Below are 26,909 nucleotides of genomic sequence, written 5' to 3'. Positions count from 1 at the left end.
TAGTCAGTCTTCCAAAAAAAAAGATAACAGCATGTTTAGATCAGCAGAAAAAAGTAGGGAAGTCTTTCTAGGTTGGAAAACATGAGAAGAGGTCAGATCTTCATGGGTGGTAGGAAGGACTTGGGTTGTCAGCCTACAGGATTCATGTGGGCTCAGCGGTGGTTGTACCTTTGGATGAGTCAGATGGGGCTGCCTGATGGAGTGAACATTCTAACTCATCAGCCTTGCGTTTTACTTTTCAGAGAATTGTTGTAGGACCTTTAGCCAAAAGATAACTTGATGCAGTTGGCGTATTAGAAAAATAAATCTGGTGGTGATAACATAGGAAAAAGAAAGCTGCGTGGGAGAGGATCTCTTTGAGGAGGTTATTGGAATAATGTAGATGATAGATTATGAAGAACTTAACTTTGGTGGTTTTATTAGTGAGGAAGAAACTAAACTAAAAGCCATTTTGTAGTCAATAGGTCATGGTGACTAATTTTGGATTTCAGAGAAGGAAGGGAAAGAAGAGGGCAAAGTGACCCAGGGCACTAGAGAAATGTGAGACCCTGAAGGAAATGGGTGAAAGAGTTTGGGCAGGAATATGCTTGTAGATGTTGTGAGGTTTGTGGTGATACATGGTTATTCCTGGGGAAAAGGGCCCATGTGCCATTAGAAATAAGGTGTGTCTTGTGGGGGGAGGGCGATCAGGGTCAGGGACCAGAAGAAGATTGGTCCTGTAAAAGAGGCAAAGGAGAATTTCAGAAGGGTAGAAAGAAAACCACAAAAGAATACATTTGGAAAACAGTGGTTAAGGCCCCTTACAGCAACACTGTAAGTTAAAAAGCTATGATAAGTAATGTACAAGCAGAGGGTATTTGAAAGAATTAATTAGGTCATTCATTGTTATTTGAAGATTAGAATATATTGACAAGCAAAAAAGAAAAAACAACGTCCCAACCCAGAGATAACTATTTATATTTACTTAATTACCATTCACATGTAGGAGTGTATCCTATTTGTATATATGCATAAGTAAAAAAATAGCATTCTGGGTATGAATATATATTACAAAAATGGGATCGAAACCAAAAATTTTAAATTTGTTTTACATATTGAAGTATTGCATACAACAAAATAACTCTGGTAATCTTGTGTCAGAAAGCAAGGAACCTATCAAAGACTAATAGGGTCTTGTCAAAAAGACACAGGAACCAACATGATGGCTCTCACTTTGGCTAAAAATGTGACATTTTGATCAACAGTTAAAATACTGACTTTGGCCAGTGAAACCCATTGACTTGTGAGATCTTAATTATATTGAAAAAAAAAAAAAGAAAAGAAGAAGGAAGAAAGCTTGGTGGTCCTTGCACGAGGTCTCATGTGGGTACTGTTAGGTAGCTGTTGGGACTGGATCATTTAAAGGGTCAACTGGGTTGAAAGGGGCTCATTTAAGTAGGTGGTAGTTGATGCTGGCTTCCTGCTCGGACATCAGCAGCCTCATTGCCTAGAGCTTCTGTATGCGGCCCCTCCATGTGGCTTGAGCTTCTCACAGCCTGGCTCTGGTGTTCAGAGAGAGAGCATCTCAAGAGTGAGTGTTCCAGCAGACCCAGGAGGAAGTTGCATGGCTTCTTACGACCTAGCTTCAGAACACCCAGAACTTCACTTCCACTGCATTCTGCTGGTCAAGTGAGTCACTGAGGCAGCCCAAATTCAAGGGGAGGAAAGTAAGACTCCACCTCTTGATACGAAGAAGGAAAGGAATTGATGGTTGGTCACTTAGGTGACTGTCAGCCACCTCTTGATTTGTCAATGTTAGACACTGTTAATTATCTTCTTGCCATGATGGATAAGAATTTAACACTCACACTTCTATTTCCCTTCCCTTCTTTTTTCCCATGTAGTTAAAGTAATTTGATTTTCTCTCTCCGTTCCTTTGGAAACTTTAAACACTTATTTCTGGTTTGTGGCACCTCTTGATCCTTTAAGGTGAAGATGTCTGTGCTTCTGTCCTTCCATCCACTTCTGTCACTCCCACTGTGCTTCCCAGTTTCTGTCATTAGTACTTGTACTGTTGTATCACCAAGACTTTAAAATATTTGCCTTTTATTCTATAATCATATTGTTTTCCTTTATATCCAGTTGATCCTACACAGAGAAAATAAAGTGTTTATTATGACTATTAAAATAGTTCACTGCACAACCAGGATTACATTTCCTGTCTAATTTTTGCTTCGAGTTTCTAATTGCCTTCCTTTTTTTTCTTGTAACATATGCCCTTGTCTTATATTTGAGTTGTTCCATATCTTGGAGGATAGCATCCCATCCCTGCAGTCGTCTTTCCCCCAGATACCTGCCCCTGGAGCTCTCCATTCTCCTGCTCTCTAGGTCTGCTACTTGATATCCCAGGCTTCCTGCCATTACTCCCCTGGTTTGGGGTCACTGTTTCCTGCATCCCACATCTGTCTTGGCTTATTGACTCGTGCTGCAGCATATCCTCAAATAATTGTCTCAGAAAGAGGGTAAAGGAGGTTCACTCTCGAAGTCTTCAGCAAGTTCTGAAAATGTTTTTATTTTCAGGCCATTTGGTTGTATCATTATCTCTGTTGATGGCATATGGATATATAATCATATTTAATCAATTCCCTATTGTTATGTGTTTGTTCTAAGTTTCACTATTGTATATAACTTGAGGAAACATTCTTATGTTTTCATATTTGTGCCTATACATAATTATTTTCAAAGACTAATTTTGTGGGATTTCTGGGCAAATGGTATGTACATTTTTTTTTTTTTTTTTTTTTTTTTTTGCGGTACACGCGGGCCTCTCACTGTTGTGGCCTCTCCCGTTGCGGAGCACAGGCTCCGGACGCGCAGGCTCAGCGGCCATGGTTCACGGGCCCAGCCGCTCTGCGGCATGTGGGATCCTCCCGGACCGGGGCATGAACCCGTGTCCCTTGCATCGGCAGGCAGACTCTCAACCACTGAGCCACCAGGGAAACCCGGTATGTACATTTTTAAGGGTAGTGACATGTTCTACTAAAATTCTCTTTAGAAAGGTTACCCTGTCCCCTCAAAAAATGTAAGTGCGTATGTGATTTAACTGGTTAACGTGTAGGGATTATTATGTGTAAATGGTTCTTTTCATCAAGAGATTGGTTGGTTTTTGTTGTTGGATCTGTTTGTTTTTGTTTTATGAATACTGGCAGTTCATAGGGCTCAGAAACTTTGAAGAGGGTGGTCCAGAATTTTCTGAGCAAATTGGAAACGGTATCTGGAAAGAAGATAGACATGTACTTGGACAGTCATTAAATACTTGAAGGGTTATCATATGAAAAAAAGATTTTGGATAGCCAGGATCAGGAGTAGGACTGGCAGGTGGACTTCAAAGAGGGTACAGTATAGTTCTGGAACTTTTGGAAAGCTGCTTTAGGAGATGCTACTCTCCTCACCATGGAGTTGTCCATGCTGGGTGGCAACCTGGAAGAGCTTTTGTAGAAGGGATTTTAAAAATCTGTGGGTAATTGAAATAGGCAATCTTCAGAGGACATTTTAACTCTACCATGCTGTGATGGTCATGAGCATAAACTTGTGGTGAAGAATTAAGTTTGGGTTGGGTGCAGTATAGTTGTGCAAAGTGAGGTAAAAGGTTGATATAACCTATTGGGCAAATAAAACAGGTGAGTCTTCTCTTAGAAGTATTTATTTACCTTTTCAACCTGGATTTTTTTCTGCAGCAATTAGAAAGTAACATTAACTACTTTTGGAGGAGTGATTATTAATATGATTCATCTTTTATAGTAAAATAGCAGTAGTGAACCTACATTTAGTCCTTACTAATTGTGATGGTGATCTGTCTTTCTTATCATCTGTTCATCATTATCATTTCAGGCGTGGCCCTTAGTCCTGTGTAGTCATCCAAGGATCAGGGATCAGTGGCTAGAGGTGGAGGCTTCTATCTAGGAAAGAAGGAATAGGTCCTTTTAGGACTTGCTCAAACTTATTTAATCTTCTTTATAGCTATAGTAAGAAAAAGTACCTGGTTCAATTTCACTTTTAATTCTTTTTAGAGTGCTTTTTCTGTTTTAGTATTTTTCCCGTTTGCCATTAGTATGCATTTTGTCTTTTTAAATTTTTTAAAAATCTATTTATTTATTTACTTTTGGCTGCATTGGGTCTTCGTTGCTGCGCACGGTCTTCTCACTGCGGTGGCTTCTCTTGTTGTGGAGCACGGGCTCTAGGCGCGCGGGCTTCAGTAGTTGTGGCTCGCGGGCTCTAGAGCACAGGCTCAGTAGTTGTGGTGCTCGGGCTTAGTTGCTCCGCGGCATGTGGGATCTTCCCGGACCAGGGCTCGAACTTGTGTCTCCTGCATTGGCAGGCAGATTCTTAACCACTGTGCCACCAGGGAAGCCCCTGCATTTTGTCTTATTCTCACATTAATTCTGTCATAAAGATGGTATTCTGCCTGTTTTACAAATGGAGAAACTGAGGTTTTGGTCAGCTTTGCCCGAGGTCACTTAGGAGAGCTAGGCTTCAAATCCTGGCCTGCACACCTCAGGCCCATGATCATTCATTAACTATCCCTGCCTCCCCAAACTTAATTGCTTAATTATAATGAATTGCCCAAATAGAATATCTGCAGTGAAACAGATATTTATGGACTGGTTTCCCAAAACTGATGATCATTGAAGAGTCCACGAGGAGCTAGAAAAGGATGAACTCTCGGAACCTGCATTGCTTGATGTTATGTGCAGATTGTGACAAAAACTCATACAGTGAAATAATGGCTCAATTTTTGGAAATAAAACTGCTTCAGAACTCAAAAATGGGGGCTTCCCTGGTGGCGCAGTGGTTGAGAATCCACCTGCCAATGCAGGGGACACGGGTTCGAGCCCCGGGCCAGGAAGATCCCACATGCTGTGGAGCAACTAAGCCCATGTGCCACAACTACTGAGCCTGTGCTCTAGAGCCTGCGAGCCACAACTTCTGAGCCCGTGTGCCACAACTACTGAAGCCTGCGTGCCTAGAGCCCGTGCTCCACAACAAGAGAAGCCACTGCAACGAGAAGCCCACGCATGCCCGTGCGCAGCAATAAAGACCCAATGCAGCCAAAAAAATAAAATAAATAAATTAAAAAAAAAAAAACCACAAAAATGTTACCAGAAAAGGGTAGCTACATTAAATAGTACTTTTTTTAAAACTAAAATTGTAACTTATTAGAATCCATCTAGAGTACTCTAGTGTGTCTTAAAATGGTAGATATTTTAGAAATAGATGGCATATATGATGAATTTATACATACAAATGACCTTACAAACAGCTGATCTACCAGAACAAGCCTGTAGATACAAAGTAGATATTCTTAGAGAGCTGGAAACTTGATTCTTATAACTCTAAAAGCCTGCTATTGCTAGTAAGTAAAATTCTATGTATTTTATGCTTAAACACCTTTGTTGAGAAAATATTTAGCTTGAGATCATCATACTGGACTGATAACAGTAACGTGGGCCTCTAAGAGCAGAGTTAACCAGTCAAAGTAAATTTTACATTTAACTGCAGTTGTTTTACTTCTGCAAAAAAATAAGGCTATCCTAAAGGCCGCAGGCATTTCAGAAGAGTATTATTGGAAAAGGAAATAAGGAGTAAAAATATCCTACTGTGTCATGGATAGAAAGATATCATTATTATTTTTTTATTAAATACAGGTAATAACTGTTTAGTCCTATTGTATTTACATTCTCCTTTTTAAAAGTCTTACATTTATGCTTCTTAAAGACATAATAAAAAAATAATAATATAACCTACATTTAAATATCTAACAAAGAAAAATAAAAGGCCAGAAAGAAACATAAAAATATTATATTTTTCCACAGTTTTATTTGTTTAGTCCCACTATTAATTACTAATTGCCACCATTAACTGGTCCTGTTGTTTAAATAAATGCATTTATTGCAACAGAAAAGTAAAAAGTACAGAATAATATATAATTTCAAATTTACACTTATTTCTGTGTTAAAGTAATAACACACGCACGTAGTTATTTCCTGTGTATTGTCATGTGGTTTTGGACCTGCTGTCGCTGTGTCTGGTTGACTCTAAAATGTTGAGCATCCTCCTCTCCTGCCACCTCTGTGCACAGTGCTCATCTTGGCCACTGTCTTTGTCTCTCTGCTGTCCTCCTCTTCTTCCTCATCACCCATTTCAGTATCACTAAGGACAGTGAGTTTGAGATTATAAAAAGTTTTAGATTCATTTTGGGAAGCTAACTCTTGCAGTCAGCTCTCAGTTTTTAATCCGTAAAATAATTTACATAGAGAAGAGCTGAGAATCTTCAAATAAAAAGTCCGTTCATTATTATTTTTTTCATTATTGCTTTATATTTTTCCCATTTGTAAGGCAGTGTGGTATAAACAGTAGGAAAAGTATTTCTGAAGTTCTGGTATATCTGATGTTTTGAGGGCAGGTGAGACTATTTCTTTTGGTGTGTAATCATAATTGATTTAATTGGAAGTGCTAGAATGACTCCATTTACCTCGTAACACTTAAAATTACATAAAATTTTTGGAATGTATACCTTCGGTTTTCTTTCTAATGCTTATTAACTCAACTATACTTTTCCGGTTATTAAATTAGTGGAAAGGACTAGGCATGATGTTTCTAAATTCAGAAAGGTCCCCAAAGTGTGTGTTTTAGCTATAGTATCTTCTGATTGACAGATATATTTTTCAGGTCAAATATGACAGATATGGTTTAACATGTGTTGTTATGTTTGACAAATGTGTATCTGCTCACAGGCTTATATATTGTTACTTAGGAAGTGAAATACACTCTTGAGATTTTTAAGGTGTTCCTAATGGATATTAAACTACATTCCTATTTGATAGTTAATTGCTATAAAATTTCTCAACTTCCTAAATTCACACTACTTTAATCATTATTTCTACGGTAATTTGAGAATGCTGTTACTAATGGCTATGTGCAGAATTCATTAGTTTAGCGTGAGACAACTGCTTGAAATCTGTTTTTCTAAGTGAATATGGTATACATAAGTGAACATAAGTGTACAATATGTTGTCTTTAAAAAAATGCTGTAGAATTCTAATGACATTTCTAAGTTTTCACCGAGAAGAAAATCTGTTTAGCAGGCTTGGTTTGTGTTTACATTGATCATTATTTTATGCTGAGAAGCTATTGAATGTTTCTTCGATGTTTGGAAATTTTGATAAGAATGTTTTCCCTGACATTATGTTTTATGTTTTATCACCCAGAGGGATGGAGTGCTGGGATACATTGGGAATTTTCGCCTGCTTGCAGAACTTTCCAGCCCTTTTGTGAATCAGCGGTAGGTTACTGGTATCATTAATTATTTTAAACTTGGGCTGTTTGGTTTGGGGAAACTTTTCCCCAAGATCCTAAATATAAAAATGAGAGTATGTGATATGAATTATCACCATTGTACAAATGAGGAAACTGAGCCTTGGAAAGGTTAGGAAAACTTATCCAAGATTCCCAAGCTAGAAGGTGGTGGTCCTGGCTCTTGAACCCAGCTCTCTTTGTGGTATGATGATACTTTGTTTTACTGGATTTATCTTGGGTCCAGTTAATATTCCTGACACCAACTTCCTCCTGTTCCCAAATTCTGACACCAACATTATCTTAGTCCCTCTTTTAAAATAATCTTTTCATTTTAGATTTACAGAAAAGTTAAAAGATAGCACAGAAACTCCCATATACCCTTCACCTAGTTTCCCTTATTAATATCTTACATTATCATGGAACATTTGTCAAAACTAAGAAACCAGCATCGATACTTTACTATTAAGTGAACTTCAGACTTTGTTGGATTTCAGGAGTTTTTCCATTAGTATCTTCTTTTTGTTCTTCGATTCAGTCTAGGCTGCCATATTGCATTTAGTTGTCTCGCCTCCCCACTCTCCCTTCGTCTGTAACAGATTCTTAGTCTTTCCTTGTTTTTCATGACCCTGACAGTGTTAAGGGATACTGTCCAGTTATTCTGTAGAATGTTCTCCAGTCTGGATTTGCCTGTTTTTCTCACGACTGGACGGAGGTTATAGGTTTTCGGAAGGAATCCTATAGAGGTGAAGTGCCCTTCTCATCACATATCAGGGGCTACATGATATCCATGTGACATCACTGGGGATATGAACTTTCATCATGTGGTTGAGGTGGTATTTGCCAGGTTTCTCCACTGTGAAGTTTTTCCTTTTCTTTACTCTCTTCTGTGAAAGCAAGGCCCACTCTCAAAGGGGGTGGGGGGAGAGAAAATAAGCTCCACCTCCTGGAGGGAGGTAGTTGCTCATTTTTGACAATGGGTTTATTATTATCCTTTATTACCCTTATCTTGTCATTTGACAGGGTCTGCTGACATTTTTTCTGTGAAATGTTTAGCTGCTCCTTTCAATTCCACATCCATGGTCCCAGTTTAGGGCCTTCGGGATCTCCATGGTTGATTACTGCGATAGCTTTCCAACTGACTTCCTAATTCTGATTCCACATTCACCCACTCTTCAGTCCTTTCCTCACAGTGCTACCGAAGTCATCTTTCTTGTGTTCCACTTTCAGTACCTTACTTTCTTACTAAACACTGCATCCTCTTTAGATTCTTCCCTGAACTTTCGAAGCTCTCTGTGATGTGCGCCATGTCTCCAGCCTTATTTCTTACCACTCATTAGAGTTAGTTTTGCACCCTTACTGTCTCACGCACCTGTGGATTTTTCTCTCTTTTCTTCCTTTATTCCCATCCTCTATTTTCCCTCCATCTTCGAAAAATTTACCTATCTTTCAAGTCTTAGGTCAAAATCCCAAACCCAGGGAAGACTCCCACAATGACATGTAGCCTTTTGTAACTTAGTACAGAGATAACCCAGAGAATTGGGAGTCAAATCAGACTCATGTGAGTTAGGGAGCTTACCCTGTATCAATCCTTACTAATAATCTCAAGAATACAAGTAATCACGAGATACTGGCAAAGCAAGGAGATGTTCAGGACCTTCAGCATGGCTCCCTAGGTCTTTTTTGCACTGGGCATACTCTGGAATGAGGTTACCTATGAGGTCTCTAAGTGATATGTATAGTTCATATTGCTGACATGGAAGGAGCTCTCTTGGTTATGAAGCCATCTCCATTTAATACTCAGATAGTTACATAGCTTATATAACTTTCCTGGGACAGGGGTCATACATTCTAGGTTCATTTATCATAAGCAATACTAGACTAGGTATATCCTGAAAGCATTCCATGGATGAAGACTCTTCTACTACAAATACCATTAGTATGCTTACCAAGCAATTAGCCTCATCACCCTTTTTTCTTGCCAAAGATGGAAGGGGATGGTCCTTCCACCTCCAAACAGGAGAGATTAGATTACAGATCTGCTGCTTTCCCAGGTACTAATTTACTGTTTTATATTGTTTGCCAGTGTTTCATATGTTATAATTTTATTTCTTCAAGAAGATACTAAGTTCCTTAGGCTTGACCATTTAAAATTTTTAAAATAAGAGTCCTTCTGCAATTTTTAAAGACTCCGATGATGTGAAAGTATAGAGAGCAAAGAGCATGTTCTCTGAAGGCAGAAGACCTGGATTTAAATTCAAGGTCCCCCACTTACCATTGTGTGTGAGTGGAAGATTATTTAATCCTCCTGAGCCTCAGTTTTCTTACCTATAAAACAGGGATAATGATACCTATAGGCCTTACAGTTTATTGTGAAGATTCTATGTGGTTATATGTTTTGTTATATGTTTACATATGTGTGTAAAGCACCTGGCATAGTGCTTGTCATTCAGTACATATGCAGTAAGTGCTAAATGTAGTGTATATTCAATATGCTAAAATTTACTCAGCACTGGAAGTGCATAGTTTATGTTTTCTTTATCTACTTTGTAGTATCTTTTTTGTTCTTTAACCCAGCAAAATTAGGTTTCCTCTTCTGTCATTTTGCTGGAACAATTTCATTAAAGGTACCATTGACTTCCAGGTGCAAAATCCAATGAACTCTCTTAGGTGCCTATCTTATTGTATCTCTCTGTGGACTTGATGCTGTTGGCCACCTCCTTCTTGTAATGCCATAACTCCCCTTGCTTTCATGACCCTGCACTCACTACTCTTGTAGTTCTCTGACCATCCTCTCTCAGTCTTCTTTGTCGGAGACAGTTCCTTAAATGCTGGTGTTCCCCAAGGCTCTCTTCTGGGCCCACCAATCTTCTCTGTGCTTCTCCCAGAGTGAGTTGTGCTTTCAAGGTTCCAGCTATTACCCATTTGCTCAATGTGGTGTAATGAACTATGCATGAATTTTAGAATCATAGAAGCTCAAGCTGCAATTTAACCTTGCCGCTTACTTGCTCTGACCTTGGCTAAGTTATGTAGCATTCCTGTACTACAGTTGCTTTCTCTATATAAAGCATATTTAATATTACCTACTTCTTTGTATTATAGTCAAGTGTTTTCTCCTCCCAGGTGGCACATCAGAATCAACATGTCTAAAATAGAATGCAACATATTTCCCTCTGTATTCTCTTATATGCTCCTGTTCAGCATGTGGCCTGGCCATTCTCTTGGTTATCTCTGCTCAACATGTGGGAATCATCTTTGTTTCTCCCTCACCTGTGTTTGTTCCATCCCAGGTCCTATGTATCACCTCCTAAACATTTCTTGCCTTGGCCACTTCCTCTCCATCTCTGCTGTCAGTGCCCTAGTTCATCATCTCTTGCCTGGGCTCCTGAACCAGCCTCTAACCCTGTACTGTCCAGCAGAGTAGCCACAAGCCACATGTGACTATTTACATTTAATTTAATTAAAATTAAATAAAATTAAACATTTAATTCCTCAGTCTAACTTGTAACATTTCCAGTGCTTCCTAGCCCCATGTGTCTACCGAATTGGGTAGAACATCTATAGACCATTTTCATTATTGCAGAAAGTTGTTTTGGACAGAAAAGAACTATTCTAGACTGGGGTCAGCAAACCAAGGCTTGAAGGCCAAACCTGCTGCCTGTTTCTACAAATAAAGCTTTATTGGGACACAGCCATGCATATTTGTTTACCACGACTGCTTTCACACAATAACAGAGTGGATTAGTTGCCACAGAGACGGTAGAGCTTCCAAAACCCCTTACTTTGTGTTACTCTCTGGCTCTTTATGGAAGAAGTTTGCTGATCCCTGCTCTAGGCAGTCTGCCTGCCTCCAGTCCTATTCCCCTTTCATCCTCTCCTGTATTATTATCTTCCACGGCGATCTCCCTAAAACACAAAAATGAACACGTAGCCTCCTGGTTAGATCCTCTCAGTGGCAACTGCTGCTTCCAGTATAAAATATGGGCTCTGTAATGTGATGCAGAAAGCTCTCCAAGTAGAGCTATCTTCTCTCTTTCTGCCATATTCCTCCTCAAAAATCTCCTCTCATCCCAACTTGTCCTTGTGCTAGAAAGGCCTCCTGGCTCCTTGCTTATCCTTCATGACTCAGCCCAAGGGTCATTTCCATCACAAAACCCCATCTCTTCCAGACTGGGCTGGGTGTCTCTCACCCGTGCTTCCATAATAGTGACACACAGTTATACCATTATGATTAATAAATTAAATTATTGTAAAGTTCTCTTTCTCTTTTTCCTGTTCGTTATTTATCTCTGCGTTTCATTAGGTCCAGAGCCAAACTTTGTTGAACTTTGCATGGTTCAGTATCCACATATCATCTGGCACATAGTAGCCATTTAATTGCTTTTGAATAAATGAGTCCCAAGAGGTGATCAGTTAAGCTTTAGCAATCTCTGTCTCTTGAAGATGATTCAGATTTGAGATTTTGAAGCTGGAGAAAATTAACCTTGACACTTAAAGGAACTTTAATTTGTTTCTGTTTGAAGCTGTTTTTGAAAAATCATAATATTAGAGAGTTTAACTTATTCTTTAATTTTGTAGTAAAAAGCTATGCTATACCTTTATTTAAAAGCTTCGAGTCTTTTGTAAATTAAGAAATTGAGAAGTGGGGTTGGAATATGAGCAAGAAATGGTATAATGGAACAGCAAGGAGATTATGACAAAATTTAGCACAGCTACTTAAGTACTTTTAGAGTTTTCCATAGTTTAATTGTTTTCTTTAGTTTGTGATATTTTTATGTTCTCTCTATTTTAGAGCTTTGTATAATTTAAGAAGACACATGGGATGCATGTGGTGGGGTACAAAGGTTAGACACCTGGGCTTCAGTTAATTTTCAGCTGCTGAGTTATACCCGTGCCTCAGGTTTCTTTTTGTAAAAAGTAATTTAATTGTGGTAACTTCTTTTTTGCCTAAATGCCCTTAACTGTTATGAGGACATATTTTTGAATTGCTGTTAAGGTTAAATACCTTATAAAAACTTGTACCTATGCTCCTTAATATGTTCCTTCAGTATTTATTGACTACCTTCCCAGTACCTAAATGTTCCAGTCCCTGCCTCAGGGAGCTTCACTAGAGTGTCTGGTGTCATGTCTATGTTTGAGAAAATAGGACTTAATAATGCAAAATAATGAGCTAGTAAAATAAGACATTGTGTGAAAAAGGGCAAGAAGAATGTCCTGTTCATCCAGGACATTCTTAAGTGAAACTTCTCCACTCAACCCCTCTTTTTTTGTTTGTTTTTAACTGCAAATGTGTGGCATAGATTACAATGGCGACTAGTACCATTTTGTACCACTGCTATGATTTGTGCTAAGATGCCAATGGTCTTATCCATCAGTACTTTACACCATCAGAATAGAAGTCAGCACAATGAGAAAGGCAGATAATATTTTAGTATCATTATGAAAATAGTTTTCCCTTGTAGACTCCCCCAAAAGTCTCAGGGGCCCATGAATCACATTTTGAGACATTATTGATTGATGTCTGTCATGCAAGGCTTCAAAGAGAAATTGGGACACATTCTTAAATGTTTTAGGATTTTTTTAAGAAGTGGATGGGAAAGGGAGAAGGGAGAAAGGCATGAACATAAGGTTTTGAAAAGTGGAATAAACATGCCATGTGAAAGAGAAACTGCATAGACTTGTAGGATCAAAGAGTATGTTTTAGGAGGATAGTGAATAGAGAGGGTGTTGAGTGCCAGGGAAAGCTGATTGAACTTGACCAGTGGACAGTGAGAATGTATTCTAGTGGAGAAAGACATTCTGAAAATAGCACTGAGTAATTCTAGTTTTTGGTATTTGTGGGATAGATTGTAAGATGGAAGGCAAAAGCTTGGGTTAGAAGGTTAACATACAGCTCTTAGTTGTGTGAATGACTGATGTAATTTCATTAGTCCAGGAAATAAATAGGAGCCCAAATTAGGCTGTCATGATAGAGTAGATATGATGGAATAAAGATTTTGGAGGGAAGAAAAAGTGAAATTGGTAATAAGAAATTAGAGATAGAGGAAAAAAAGACAAGTTTAAGATATTTTCTACATTGGACTTAGAAGAATGAAAAAAGATGAGGGTTAGGAAGAGTAGGCAGGAAGATGATGAGTTTGCTTTGGAGATGCTGCGTTAGTGGACAAACAGAACATCTGAGTGGAAATGTAGTAAGACGTAGAGAGGGATTTTGAAATGATCAGATAGAGGTTATATTTGAAGCCATGAGAAAAGATGGTGTTTAAAAGGTAAAGTTGAATGTCTAGAATTGAGAAATAAGAGAAGGAAGAGTAGATACAATAAAGGAAAAGTTTAGAAGTAGAAGGGGAGCCAGAATAATATTGGGATGGAGGACAACTTTTCTAAAATTAAGTTTTGAACTCCTAAATTTCCAGAGTTAATATTTATTAAATACAGTGTTCACATGCCTGAAAGAATTACATTTGCAACCAAGATAAAACCCAGGGGTCAGCTCATGACCCAGTCTCCATGTAGAGTCCCAGCAACAGTACAACATGTAAATCCTTATTGGAGTTTTTCCAAGGATGTCAACATAGTTCCAGTTTGTTACAGCAACACTTCTTAAAAGTCTCTTCATTCCTCTTGAACTCATAGTATCTCCTGGACCCTGTAGCTTTCCCAAAGCTCACACTTCTGACTCTCAACTCCTAAAAGTCACCAAACCGGTACCCTATAGGGGGATGGATCCTTTGCTCCCATCCTCTTTTTTTCTTTCTTTCTCTACCTGAAAGTAGCCCTCTCTCCTCTTTCCAAATGTGAATTATACCTGCTAATGCCTTGTTTTTACACTGCGTGTGCTTAGTACCGCACTCTGCACAATTAACTCCCAGGGAACTTAATCAAAAGCTCCAAGTCCCTTTAGAAGAGCAAGAGGAGGAAGAAGTGCTAAATGACCAAAGACAGAGTTTTCTCTGTGGGGTTGGGGAGGATTACACACACATACAATCAGATATGCCTAAAACCCAACATGCATAAAACCAATACCCTACTCTTTGCCTAACCTCCCTTTCCTCCATGACCACCACCACAGAAAGCTTCCAGTATGAATCAGTGGGATCACCATTGCCTTAGTCATCCAAGTCAGAAACCTGGAGTCACCCTAGACTGTTCCTAGTCTGGAAGCAAGCCCGATCCATTTTATCTCCTAAGATTCTTCCTAATCCTTCCCCCACTCATTCCACTCTACCTGCTGTCATTATAATTTTTGGTCCTCAGTGTCTTTTCTTCTTTACCCATCTAAGTAATAACTATGGATGGTGGTGAAAGACAGTGTTTTCCCTCTCTCCTTCCATCCCACATGCATGTCTTCTTGCTTCCTCCTGCTCCTCTCCCTCTCGGCATCAATACATATATTCCCAAACTGTTAGCCTTTATCTGTTGGAATGAAGGGGTGTTCTCATTAGTTAAGAAGAGGTAGATTCCAGTAAAATAAGTGGTCCTTCTGACATGAGAGAGAAAGGTAAGGACAATTATATAAATATTATTTCAACTTGAATTAATATGTGAGTTCTTTCCTTTGAAAGAGACTGGCTTAAAGATCAGGCACCAGTCACATGGAAAAATTGGCCAAAGATAAATGCAGTGATTGTACAGTAAAGCCAAAGCACAAGTTCTTAAAGTCTAGATTTTTAGATAATCACCTTCCCAGACAATGAAAAATTTGGAAAATGCACAAAGTGCCTGAGAACAGGAAGTAGTCTAGGCTAAATATAATGTAGGACTTGTGGCATCAAAGAGAAAAGACTAGAAATGTAGAGTTAAGGGAGACCAGTTGGGTTATTGCAGTCATCTAGGTAAGAGACACCGAGGACCAAAAATTATAATGGCAGAAGATGGAATGGAATGAGTCGGGGAAGGATTAGGAAGAATCTTAGGAGATAAAATGGATCGGGCTTGGTTCTAGACTAGGAACAATCTAGGGTGACTCCAGGTTTCTGACTTGGATGACTAAGGCAATGGTGATCCCACTGATTCATATTGGGAGTTTTCTGTGGTAGTGGTCATGGAGGAAAGGGATGTTAGGCAAAGAGTGGGGTATTGTTTTTATGCATGTTGGGTTTTAGGCATATTTGAGAATTGGTGATTTGTCAGGTGAGGATGCTCAGCAATAAATCAGAAATATGGAACTACAAGTAGAACTTAAGAGAGGACTTGAAACCAGAGATTTCTGTCAGGGTGTTTGAGACTTTGAGGAGGAAGAATTTTTCCTCTACCCATCTAGGTTCTTTGGTGGGTCTAATAATCAGTTTGACATAAGGCAGATTAACAGAAGAAAAACAGATTTAATTACATATATGTGGGGGTCCCACAGGACAATGAGACCCAAGGACAAGCTGGGCAATAGAGACTTATAAGCCATCTTGAGCTAAGGAGTGGGATAGGGGCCCGTGTGGAGGAGGGTGATTCACAGGACGATAAGAAGAGCAGATGTTTGGTAATTAGATGTTTGTCCTGCCATACAGATAGATCATTCAGATAAAAAGTTAAGTCTTGGTAATAGCTCTCTTTGTGGGCCAGGACACCTATCTAAATTCTTTCAGGTAATTCAGGGAGAGGTAGGAGTTTTTCTTGAGTCTGCTGGGTCTTAGTTGCTTTCAGCTCAAAATATTCTGCATGCCAAAGTGGCACATTTGGGGAAGCTTGTTCTGAACCCCTTTAAGGCCATGAGAATGTATAAAATGGCCTTTTGGTAGAGCATATGGAAGGGAGTGTGCCTGGGAAGCACAAATATTTAAGGGACAGGCAGAGGAAACGGAGACTGAAAAAGTATAGGTAGGGAATCAAGAGAAAATAGTATCATGGAAATCAGGAGAGGAGAAAGGAAGTGTGATGGTTGGCAGTGTCATATGCTATAGAAAGGTCACCTGGGATGAAGGCTGAGATGAATCCGCTGTCTTGGTTATGGGGATGCCATTGGTGACCAATTTCTTTTGTAGGGGAATGCAATCATATTGTACTGAGTTGTGAAGTATAGCCAGAATGTCTGTGAATACACTGTTGACTTCTCTTTTTAAGAGTTTAATAGTGAAGAAAAACAGGAGGAGAAATTTTTTGGATTAGAAAGAATCGGGCATGTTGGTAAGAGAGAAGAAAGAATCAATCTATACATGGGGAACTGGATGGAGCAACGGAGAGGGGATAATTGATGGCCTAAAGTCACAGAGCATGGGTACAGAAGCAATTGGCCTTGGAGAGGGCAAGAGAAACCTTCATCTGAATATAGAGAAAAAGGTGCTTGAAAAGAAGATTTGAGGCCTTGGGATCAGAGTTTGAGGAATTCATTGTTGATGGACTCAAATACCTTAGTAGTAGAAGAGGCCAGTTCCTCTGATGGGATTGAGAAGTAGAAGTGAATAAGGAAGGGAAGTGACTTGATTGGTGAGACAGAGGTTGGGGAGCAATTCTATGGAGAATGTGGAGTTAAGTAAAAGGAATGCCAAGCAAATTTGAGAATTCAGTTGAAATTCAGAGCTCTTTAAGTTACATATATGCTATTTATGTTAATATCAATATTGGTGAGTAATAATAGCTATTGATTGAGCTCCTAGTACAGGGGAGTTCTTTTGTGTCAAAACAGCTTCATGGTGTAAGGGAGGTGCTATCATTATGCCCATTTTGTAGGGATAAAACTGAGACATAGAGGTCAGTAACAGAGAGGTAAGACCACACAGCAGCTAAGTGGCAGAAGCAGGTTTGAACCTGGGCCTTCTGACTGCAGAATACAGTTCCCACCTTCCCTCTATACTCTGCCTATGGAAAGGTGGCCTGATGAGAAGCTGGGGATGGGCAGGGTGATGGATGAAGGGGCAAGAGAACTGAGGGTGCTGATGTGTGTTCTGAAGGTAACTGAGTTCAGGTAGGTAGGAAAGGAAGTGAATCAAAGGCTGGTAGTGAGGGATTTGGGAGTGGAGGTCAAAAAAGAGATTTAGATGGAATTGGGTAAAGAGAAATATGGGGTACTATGAGTTGTGCTTAGAAGGGGATGGGTTGTTTGAGGTACAGTATTTCTGGTTAAACCCAAGGCCACCGTGTAGTCAAAGAAAGGAATGGCTGAGGATCAGAGGGGAAATCTTTGGAGTAGAGAAGTCTGGAGGATAGGAGATCTGGACAGAGCAAAAGATGTTGACTTTACTGCTTCAGTGACATTTTTCCTATTTGTGATATTATTTTATTAATTTGAGCATTGCTCTCTAAATAGTTTGTTTTTAACTGCGTTGAATAATTTAGCCCTTCTCTTGTCACCCTACATATACTTATAAATTGTAATACCCCTCTTATCCTACAAATTATTTCTGTTTGATATTTTAATATCTCAGTAAAATATTTTAAGGTTTTTTTGACAGTTAATTTTTAGTTTCTGAAGTTGAGCATTTTCTAGCTTAGTCATGTCTAATTCTGTCAAATTGAATATTAAGATACATGGGTATATTTTACTACATTTACAACTTAACCTCTAAAATATAATGAGGTAACATTAGGCAAGATAGTTTTTTTTAAGGAGGAAAAAGTAGAATACAACAAATACTCATTAAATTTTTTACAAATAAGCTTTTTACTTAAGAATAATTTTAGACTTCTAAAAAAGTTTCAAGGATGATTCAAAGGGTTCCCATATACCCCACACTCAGATTCTCCTATTGTTAATATTTACATTTGTATGGTACATTTGTCATAATTAATGAACAAATATTGTTACATTATTATTAACTAAAGGCCATAGTATTTTCAGATTTCCTTAGTTTTTACCTAATGTCCTTTTTCTGCCCCAGGATCCCATCCGGGATACTACATTGGATTTAGTTGTCACGTCTCAGACTCCTGGTTGTGATAGTTTCTCAGACTTTCATTGTTTTTGATGACCTTGTCAGTTTTGAGGAGTCCTGGTCAGGTGTTTTGTAAAATATTTCTCAATTTGGGTTTGTCTGATGTTTTTCTCATGATTCGAGTGAGGTTATGGGGTTTTTGGAGGAAGACCACAGAAGTAAAGTGCCATTCTCATCACGTTATATCGGGACTACATGCATAAACGTGGATTATCACTGTTGTTGTTTACCTTGTTCACCTGGCTGAGGTAGGGTTTGTAAGAGTTCTCAATTTTAAAGTTACTGTTTCCACCCCACCTGCTGCCTTCTATACTGAACTCTTTGTAACGAAGTCCCCCCTTGAAGAGTGGGGAGTTATGCTTCACCTCTTTGAGGGTGCAATATCTACATAACTTATTTGCAATTATTCTGTACAGGATATTTACCTTTTCTCCCCTATTCATTCACTCATTCATTCATTTATATTACCATGGCTTCATGGATATTTATTTTATACTTTGAGTTTGAATCCAATACTATATTACTTATTTTGTTCAAATTGTTACAACTTTTGCCATCGGGAGCTCTTTCAGTTGTCTTCTGTGTCCCTTTGACATACTTCATCATCTTTTTTGGAGCACTTCTTTACTTTCTGACACTAAAAAAAATACTCTAGATTTATATTGTGTATTCTCTGTCCCAGCGCTAGGATCAGCCATTTCTCAAGGAGTCTTGTTTTCTTTTATTGGACAATGGTATTAGAAACCAAAATATGGGCCCTGGGTATGCTCATTGTTACTGGGGCATCATTGTTTCTATGCCCTCCCAGCTGACAACTTGGAAATGTACTAACCTGTGTATACACACATATCTATAATTATTTCTATATATGTCCATCTGTATATATGTATTAAACTAAGCATGAGTTTATACTGAAGTTTCCAACTCTAATCCAGTATCATATGGATCAATCTAGTCTTTTGCATTCAATTATCTGTAACTTTCCACTCCCACAATGAGAAATCTGGTCCCCACTTCACCATCAGACAAATTTACTTATTTGTTAAATCCCAGTATACATGTATAATGGTTTCAGAATTGTTAACCTCTTCCCCCATGAGATAACAATTTTACCATCTAGAGCAAAGTGCCTATGTACAGTTTCTTTTGTCTTTAGTCTTACAGTCTTAATTCATTTTCAAAGTTACTTAGGTCACCTATTTTTACCCCACTCCCTCCAGTGAGGCTATGTCATGTATTTGGAATGCAGTTAGATTCTTTTGTTACAGGCTACATTCTGCCTGGCATGCCCCAAACTCCTACTGATTTTTTTTAAATTTGCATACACTCTTCATCTGTTCTGTGGGTTTTGACAAATGCATAATGTCATATATCCCCCACTACAGTATCATACAAAATTGTTTCACTACCCTAAAATATTGCCTGTGTTACACCTATTCTACCCTCTCCTGCTCTCCCTGAACCTCTGGCAACCGCTGATCTGTTTTTTTGTCTTTATAGTTTTGCTTTTTCCAGAATGTCATATAAATGGAATCATACAGTAGGTAGCATTTTTCAGATTGGCTTCTTTGATTTATCAATATGCATTTAAGATTCACCCATGGTGTTACATGAGTTGATAGTTTGTTCTTTTTTATCGCTGAATAGTATTTTATTGTATGTACATACCACAATTTGCTTATCCATTCATGTACTACATTGTGAATAATATTATGAGGCAACCTATAACATTTTGGTTGCTTCCAGTTTGGGGCAATTATGAATATGGCTGGTGTAAACACTTGCATGCAAGTTTTTGTGTAGACATATTTTTTAAATCAATTGAGAAAATACCTAGAAGTGTGATTGTTGGATTGTGTGCTATGAATGTTTAGCATTATAACTGCAATGCTGTCTTTTGAAGTGGCTTTACCATTTTGCACTCCCACCAACAATGAATGAGTGTTTCTTTTGTTCCACATCTTTGCCAGCAATTGGTATTGTCAGATTTTTGGATTGTAGTCATTCTAATAGATATGTAGAAGTATGTCATTGTTTTAATTTTCATTTTTCTAATGACACATGATTTTTAATATCTTTTTATATGCTTCTTTTCCTTTTGTTTATCTTCTCTGATGAGGTGTTTAAGATCTTTTGCCCATGTTTTAATTAGGTTGTTTCTTTATTGCTGAGCTTTAAGAGTTCTTTATTTATTTTGGATATAAGTACTTTATCATATATGTATTCAGTAAACAATCTCTCCCAGTGTTTGGATGTCTTTTCATTTTCTTTTGACAGTGCCTTTCACAGAGCAAGTTTTTAAGTTTAGCGAAGTCCAACTTATATTTTCTTCTATGGATTGTGCTTTTGGTATTATATCTAAAATACTATCATCAAACCCCAGATCATGCAGATTTTTTCCTGTTTTTTTTCTAGAAGTTTTACAGTTTTGCATTTTACTTTTAAGTCTGTGGTCCATTTCAAGTTAATTTTTGTGTAAGATGTGAGGTCTCTGCCTAGGTTTATTTTTCTGCATATGGATGTCTAGTTGTTCCAGCACTGTTTGTTAAAAAGAGTGTTTTTTCTCCACTGAATTACCTTTACACCATTATTAAAAGTAAGTTGAGTATATTTGTGTGGGTCTGTCTATGGGCTCTCTATGCTGTTCCATTGGTCGGTCTGTCTTCTTTTACCAATGCCGTGCTGTCTTGATTATTGTAGCTTTATAGTAGGTCTTGAAAGTGAATCTATCAACTTTATTCTTTTTCAGTATTATGTTGACCATTCTAGGCCCTTTGTCTTGCCATATAAATCTTAGGGGGGTGTTCTGAATTTTAAAAACGAAAAACTAGAAATTGTTAATCCTCAGAGATGCAGAATAAATGTGATGTTTCTTTAATTTTTTTCCCAGGTGGTTCTTTGAGGCTCTGAAGTATCCTAAGTTTTCCAAGGCTAATGTCATCAATGGAATACTCATGACTGTGGTGTTCTTCATAGTGCGGATTGCCTCAATACCTCCTTTTTATGGCTACATTTACTCTGTGTTAGGAACAGAAGCCTACCTGAGGCTTGGATTTTTAATTCAGTGTTCCTGGATCTCTACTTGTGTTGTTTTGGATGTAATGAATGTCATGTGGATGATCAAAATTTCAAAGGGGTGCATCAAAGTCGTCTCTCTCATAAGACAAGAGAAAGCCAAAAAGAGTCTTCAGAATGGAAAACTTGACTAAAAGTGGGCTATTGATAAGCATACTTCATTACTACCCACATTATATCTTCTGATAGGTTGAATTCTTGGCATGTTCTTGTGCTTCTTTATTAATTATACTTGTTATTCTCGGTTTCAATGTCCTTTTTTTCCTAACCGTTAGAAAAGAGAAACTAAAATTTAGTTTTTATCTGAAGATTTATTTTCTGATATTCTTCGGCATTATAAGCATGGATAAAATCTTAAAGGTTTAAATAAAAATGTATAAATATGGTGGTGAATCTTTTTAGAAATCTGTTAACCGGCATTGGTATTTTTCTCTGTGAAAACATGACTATGCTAATTTGGTGCACTTGGTTTTATGTCACCTGTGTTGCTGAAAGGACGGGAACTGCTTTTAAATCCGTAGATAGCTCTCCACATTTTGTTGTATTGCACTCATTTCTTACTATGGCTGTCAATACCTGTGTAGTGTTTAATTTCCAAATTGTTGAAATGTTCTTTTTCTTAGGCTATTAGAAGTGATGTCTTTTTCATTTAGATATGCTGTCATCTACTAATAATGAAGTATTTTGCTTATTTGGGGAATCTTTAATTAGTTAAGTTATGGAAAATATTTCTTGCATTTTCAGATTTTTCTGACATCACTTTATTATTTCTATTTTTAACATTTTATCAAATTATTGCTTTTTTCTTTTGTAGTAAAGCTTAAGACCGATCTAATAGAGCTCCTTAAGAGATGAATTCTTCCTTCTAAACATGCATGTTCTAGATGACTATTTGGGCTAATAGGAGGAATCATTAAGAAAAAAGCTTTAACACTGCTGTCTCTATCTGCGTCCCTTGCACTTTTTCTATGAAAAATATATTATTTCTATTTGCAAAACCTCCCCTGAGTTCAGAACCCAACATCATTAGCACCAAAATCTTATGCAATATGTATTTATCATGCTCCTAAGGTAGGCCTCTTCTTGATGAGACCAAAACTCCAAAAAAATTCAGTATTCATATTTTACTCACAATTTACACCCATGCTTTTGCTTAAATAGCACTTTGAGTGCTTTGAATTTGTGCCTTTCCTAAAGGATAGGAAAACAATAGATAATTTAATCCAAGCATTCTGATTATCAATATTATTGCTTTATCTGAGGATAAATGACTGGTGACTTATATTTTCTGTTTGTGTGTGTGGGTATGTTTGTGTTTGCTTTGGTCCTTACAACCCAAATATAGAATTATATAGTTAGCTATTATTGCCTTTATTTATTTTTCTCAAGTACTTTAATGATCATTCTTACCTAAGGAAAAAAATTAATCAGCGGTAAATACTTGAATTTAGTTGAACCCAAACCAAAAGATCTAATTCATTCAGTTTCTCAGTTTGAAGGAGAATGTGTGACTTACTCTTATTGTCCATGTTATGATGATGAAGGGAGGCTAGCTGGATATTTCAGGACTTTTGATTTAATGTGATTTGATTGACTTGGCTGTCCAATGCAGATAGGGCCTGATACATTGTAGAACATTTGAAGAAGGTAATTGAGATCTCAGTCAGTAACTAAATGAAAAATTGAAATTGATCGGCTTATACCAGGTACACTTATTTTTGAAAGACTTAATTAAAGTAATATAAAATATAGGTATTTGTTTTTAAATCTGCTAATATTACATTGATAATTTGTTACTAACTTTAGTGCCTTCTACACATAGGCACTTAAACATGTATTGGTTGTTTAGCAGGGGTAGGAAAGCACGTGGTTTTATCTTGTTCTTTTCTTGCTCTTTTGCAAGAAAAATGGCTTTTTAAAAGGAAAACATTTATATTAGAAAACTATTTTGGAAACTCATTCCTTTAGGAAGAAACAAAACTTGAAATAAATATTTTTGACTTTGGATATTTCTGTAGCTTCTGAACACAGATTTTAAACCCACCATCAAAAGGAAGACAATATAAAGCTATATATTAGTTTCCATATAGCAATTTCCATTTTTATAGTTATTTCATGCTTGAAACTTCATTTTTACTTTCACCAACAGCACCTTTCTGCAGTATAACCCCTCACTAAGTAAGTGTAATTAAAATATCAATGTGTTGAACCAAAGGTTGTTACTTCCTTAGTCAGCAATTCTTATTTTATGCTGGCTTCATGATAGTTAATTTAATATCCAGATTCAATATCCAAAAGTAGATTCTATGCATTTCCTCATAGAACAGACATGAAATGAAAAAGACACTGCAAGCTGCCATGCTACTTGAAGTCAGATCTTTACAGGAGCTATACTTTGCTGTTCTGTGATTTTATCCACCTACGAAAGATACAAGTAGTTAAAGACAGAACATTTCATTTATTAAATGATGAATTTTTCATTTATTAAATGACAAACTTTTGCTAGACGTTTTACGTATTAAATATTTTGACTACATGGATTAATTTAAATGATTCTATTAGGCATTCTGATATTTAACAACTGTTAAAATATTTATAGAAAATGAAAGCAAATTGGTATAAATTTTTAAGCAACTCTATTTTTGTAGAAAAAGATTAGTGACAACCTGTAACTATAAAGATGTTCTCTGAACGTGTAGTGCTCTAGAAAATAAAAATTCTTACAAAATTTTGAAAATGAATGAAAATCAACTAAATAACATGCAAGATCATAGACTCTGCATTAGATATTTTATTTGGGAGAATTTTGAAATTATGAGCTTGAGTTTATAGTGTCTGCATTATTGTGCCTAAAATATTTTTAATGAATATTATTTGCATTTATTTAAAACAATATGGAGTTATATCTGAATGCAAAGAAGTGAACTCCTGCTTAAATTGTCTTGATACATCATAGTAAGTTGAAATGTGATTTTTATTCCAACTGTTCGTTTTGGTATTTCATGGATTAGCCCTATGTTAAGAGAAATAATAATGTCTTCACCATTCCTAAGAGTGACTGATATACTGTGGATGTCCCAGTACTGTTGTAAAGGACTAGTTATAGAAACTACCTAGTTTATAGGTGTTTGAATCAAATTCTTTTCTAAATTTTAATAACCTATTTGACTCAAATCAAAATTTTGCTAAAAGTATCATTTTTTAAATTGTATGCTTTCTGTGAGGTGCATTGGGCATTTGGAGAATGGTTCTTCCCTTTACTGTTGGTTACACCAGTTGTTATCATGTATTTAGAAATATTCTTCTCATGGAGATATACAGGGGAAAAATGTGTTGTAATATTCATGTTTGTTCTGCTTCATTTTCAAGGAAAATAAACATGTTCCAAAAGACACTATTAAAATAAGTGTTTGAACAAATTTCAGTTTCTAGGTTACTCTTCACTCCAAATATGTAAATATACATTTGAATTGGCTTTAAGTGATTTAATCTGTTGGATGAAATTGAAAAGTCCATGTCATTGTTGACATCATCAATTATACTTCACAGAAGACTATGTATTTATGTGTTTTGGATTCCATAAGAAGCAAACTGGTATAATTTTATCAGAAGTGTGGTACAGTATGTCTCAACAGGTACAAACCAGCACAGCAGCGAGACCCCTCCTGTGCTGAGAGGCCTGGGGCACACACACACCTTCCCAGCCTTAACCACAGCTGGTTGACAATAGAAACACTAAACCTACTGAAAGTGAATTCTGACATGAAAAACACGTGTGATATGTGTGAGACCAAGGAAAAGCCAGCAGGACCTGGGGTTGGAGGAGACAGCATGACTGATTTGCCCTTAAAAGCCATGATGCTCCTCCTTCAATCCAGAAGTTTTCTCTCTCAGTCCTTTGAGCCTTCCATCTCTTCCTCCTCATACCCTAAAGACTTCATCAGCACGTCCCTCCATTATACTAACACCTTTCTATGTCAACTTTTGAGACCTCCCCATACCTGTAAGCTTCCCAGTCTATTGTGGCAAATTTAAAAGTTCACAAGTATGTTCTTTCATTGAAAAAAAACCCCAAAAAACATTGCAGTAAGTTTCAGTAGTGAACAAACCATAATTTATTAAGAGGCTATAGGAAGCCACTTAACATTTAATAATACTTACTTACAACACCAAGCAAAGCTTATAATGTTATGGTTTTATTGAGAAACATCCGTAGTCTCTTTCTTAAACTGGCTTAGCAATAAGAGCTTTATAACATGTTTCAGCTGGGGATTCATTGCAAGCATGTAAATTATCTAAATGTTCTTCCTCAGACCCTCTGACAGGCAGAGGAGGAACCGAGGTAGCTCTGTGTTATGAGGAGGGTGTGCTAGCCTGTGGCAGCATTACTGAGTCCTGCTCTTTAATCAAGCAAACTTAGTTATGGTCCTGTTTCTTTTAAAAACAAGCTTACAGCGAGTGTATTACTCAGGGTGTTTTCCAAAGTACGACACGCAAGGATTTGAGCCCTGTCCCTTTTTAGCCCAGACCTCTTAACTATCTCTGTTAGCTTTGATAAGGTCATACCTTTCTTTGGAAGATATTTTGGGTGGCAGTGAAGCTAAAGATTGGTTTGTTTGCATTGAAAATGTTTACACTGATTCCCTCTAAACAGTAGACAGTTTTGAAATCAGGCCTGATATTTAAGACCAAAAAAAAAAAAGAAATTTCTTCTAAATCTCAAAGATATAAATACCTCTGGCTGAAAACTCATTAATTATTATCTGTATGTTTTTTCCTTTATATCTTTATGTAATTCTTTCTGTAATTAAGTGTGCATTAAGGTATTTGCTGCTTCTTGGTTAATGAGGCATAAAAATATAACTAAATAAAATATGCTGTATATTTTTCTGTTTCTTGCTTGGTTTGCTTCTAATATGATTATGTCTACTTTTTACTCAAGGAATTTTTGCATAGATAATACCCTTACTAACTTGTAACTGGGATGAGTTATGAGATTTTGGGGTAATTATTTGATTTTGTAATAATAACTTTTAGACATAGATTTAATTTGAAAACTGACAGGAGCTATACTTTGCTGTTCTGTGATTTTATCCACCTACGAAAGATACAAGTAGTTAAAGACAGAACATTTCATTTATTAAATGATGAATTTTTCATTTATTAAATGACAAACTTTTGCTAGACGTTTTACGTATTAAATATTTTGACTACATGGATTAATTTAAATGATTCTATTAGGCATTCTGATATTTAACAACTGTTAAAATATTTATAGAAAATGAAAGCAAATTGGTATAAATTTTTAAGCAACTCTATTTTTGTAGAAAAAGATTAGTGACAACCTGTAACTATAAAGATGTTCTCTGAACGTGTAGTGCTCTAGAAAATAAAAATTCTTACAAAATTTTGAAAATGAATGAAAATCAACTAAATAACATGCAAGATCATAGACTCTGCATTAGATATTTTATTTGGGAGAATTTTGAAATTATGAGCTTGAGTTTATAGTGTCTGCATTATTGTGCCTAAAATATTTTTAATGAATATTATTTGCATTTATTTAAAACAATATGGAGTTATATCTGAATGCAAAGAAGTGAACTCCTGCTTAAATTGTCTTGATACATCATAGTA

General features: G+C 37.0%; 1 protein-coding gene across 4 annotated transcripts in view; it reads left to right on the top strand.

The window, feature by feature from the left end:
* TLCD4 (TLC domain containing 4) overlaps window positions 1-26,168 on the top strand; it is a 65,778-nt gene extending 39,610 nt beyond the window's left edge. For all 4 annotated transcript variants that reach the window (XM_007116137.4, XM_024119911.3, XM_028489104.2 and 1 more), the window contains 2 exons: window positions 7,248-7,321; window positions 21,088-26,168. In XM_007116137.4, coding sequence (XP_007116199.1) covers window positions 7,248-7,321; window positions 21,088-21,406 — 393 coding nt within the window. In that variant the 3' untranslated portion in view covers window positions 21,407-26,168. The remainder of the gene's footprint in view (window positions 1-7,247; window positions 7,322-21,087) is intronic.
* The last annotated feature ends 741 nt before the right edge of the window (window positions 26,169-26,909 follow it).

Source organism: Physeter macrocephalus, chromosome 4 (genome assembly GCF_002837175.3).
Source record: "Physeter macrocephalus isolate SW-GA chromosome 4, ASM283717v5, whole genome shotgun sequence".
In the NCBI taxonomy this organism is placed as follows: Eukaryota; Metazoa; Chordata; class Mammalia; order Artiodactyla; family Physeteridae; genus Physeter; species Physeter macrocephalus.
This window is presented reverse-complemented; position numbering and strand designations above follow the sequence as displayed.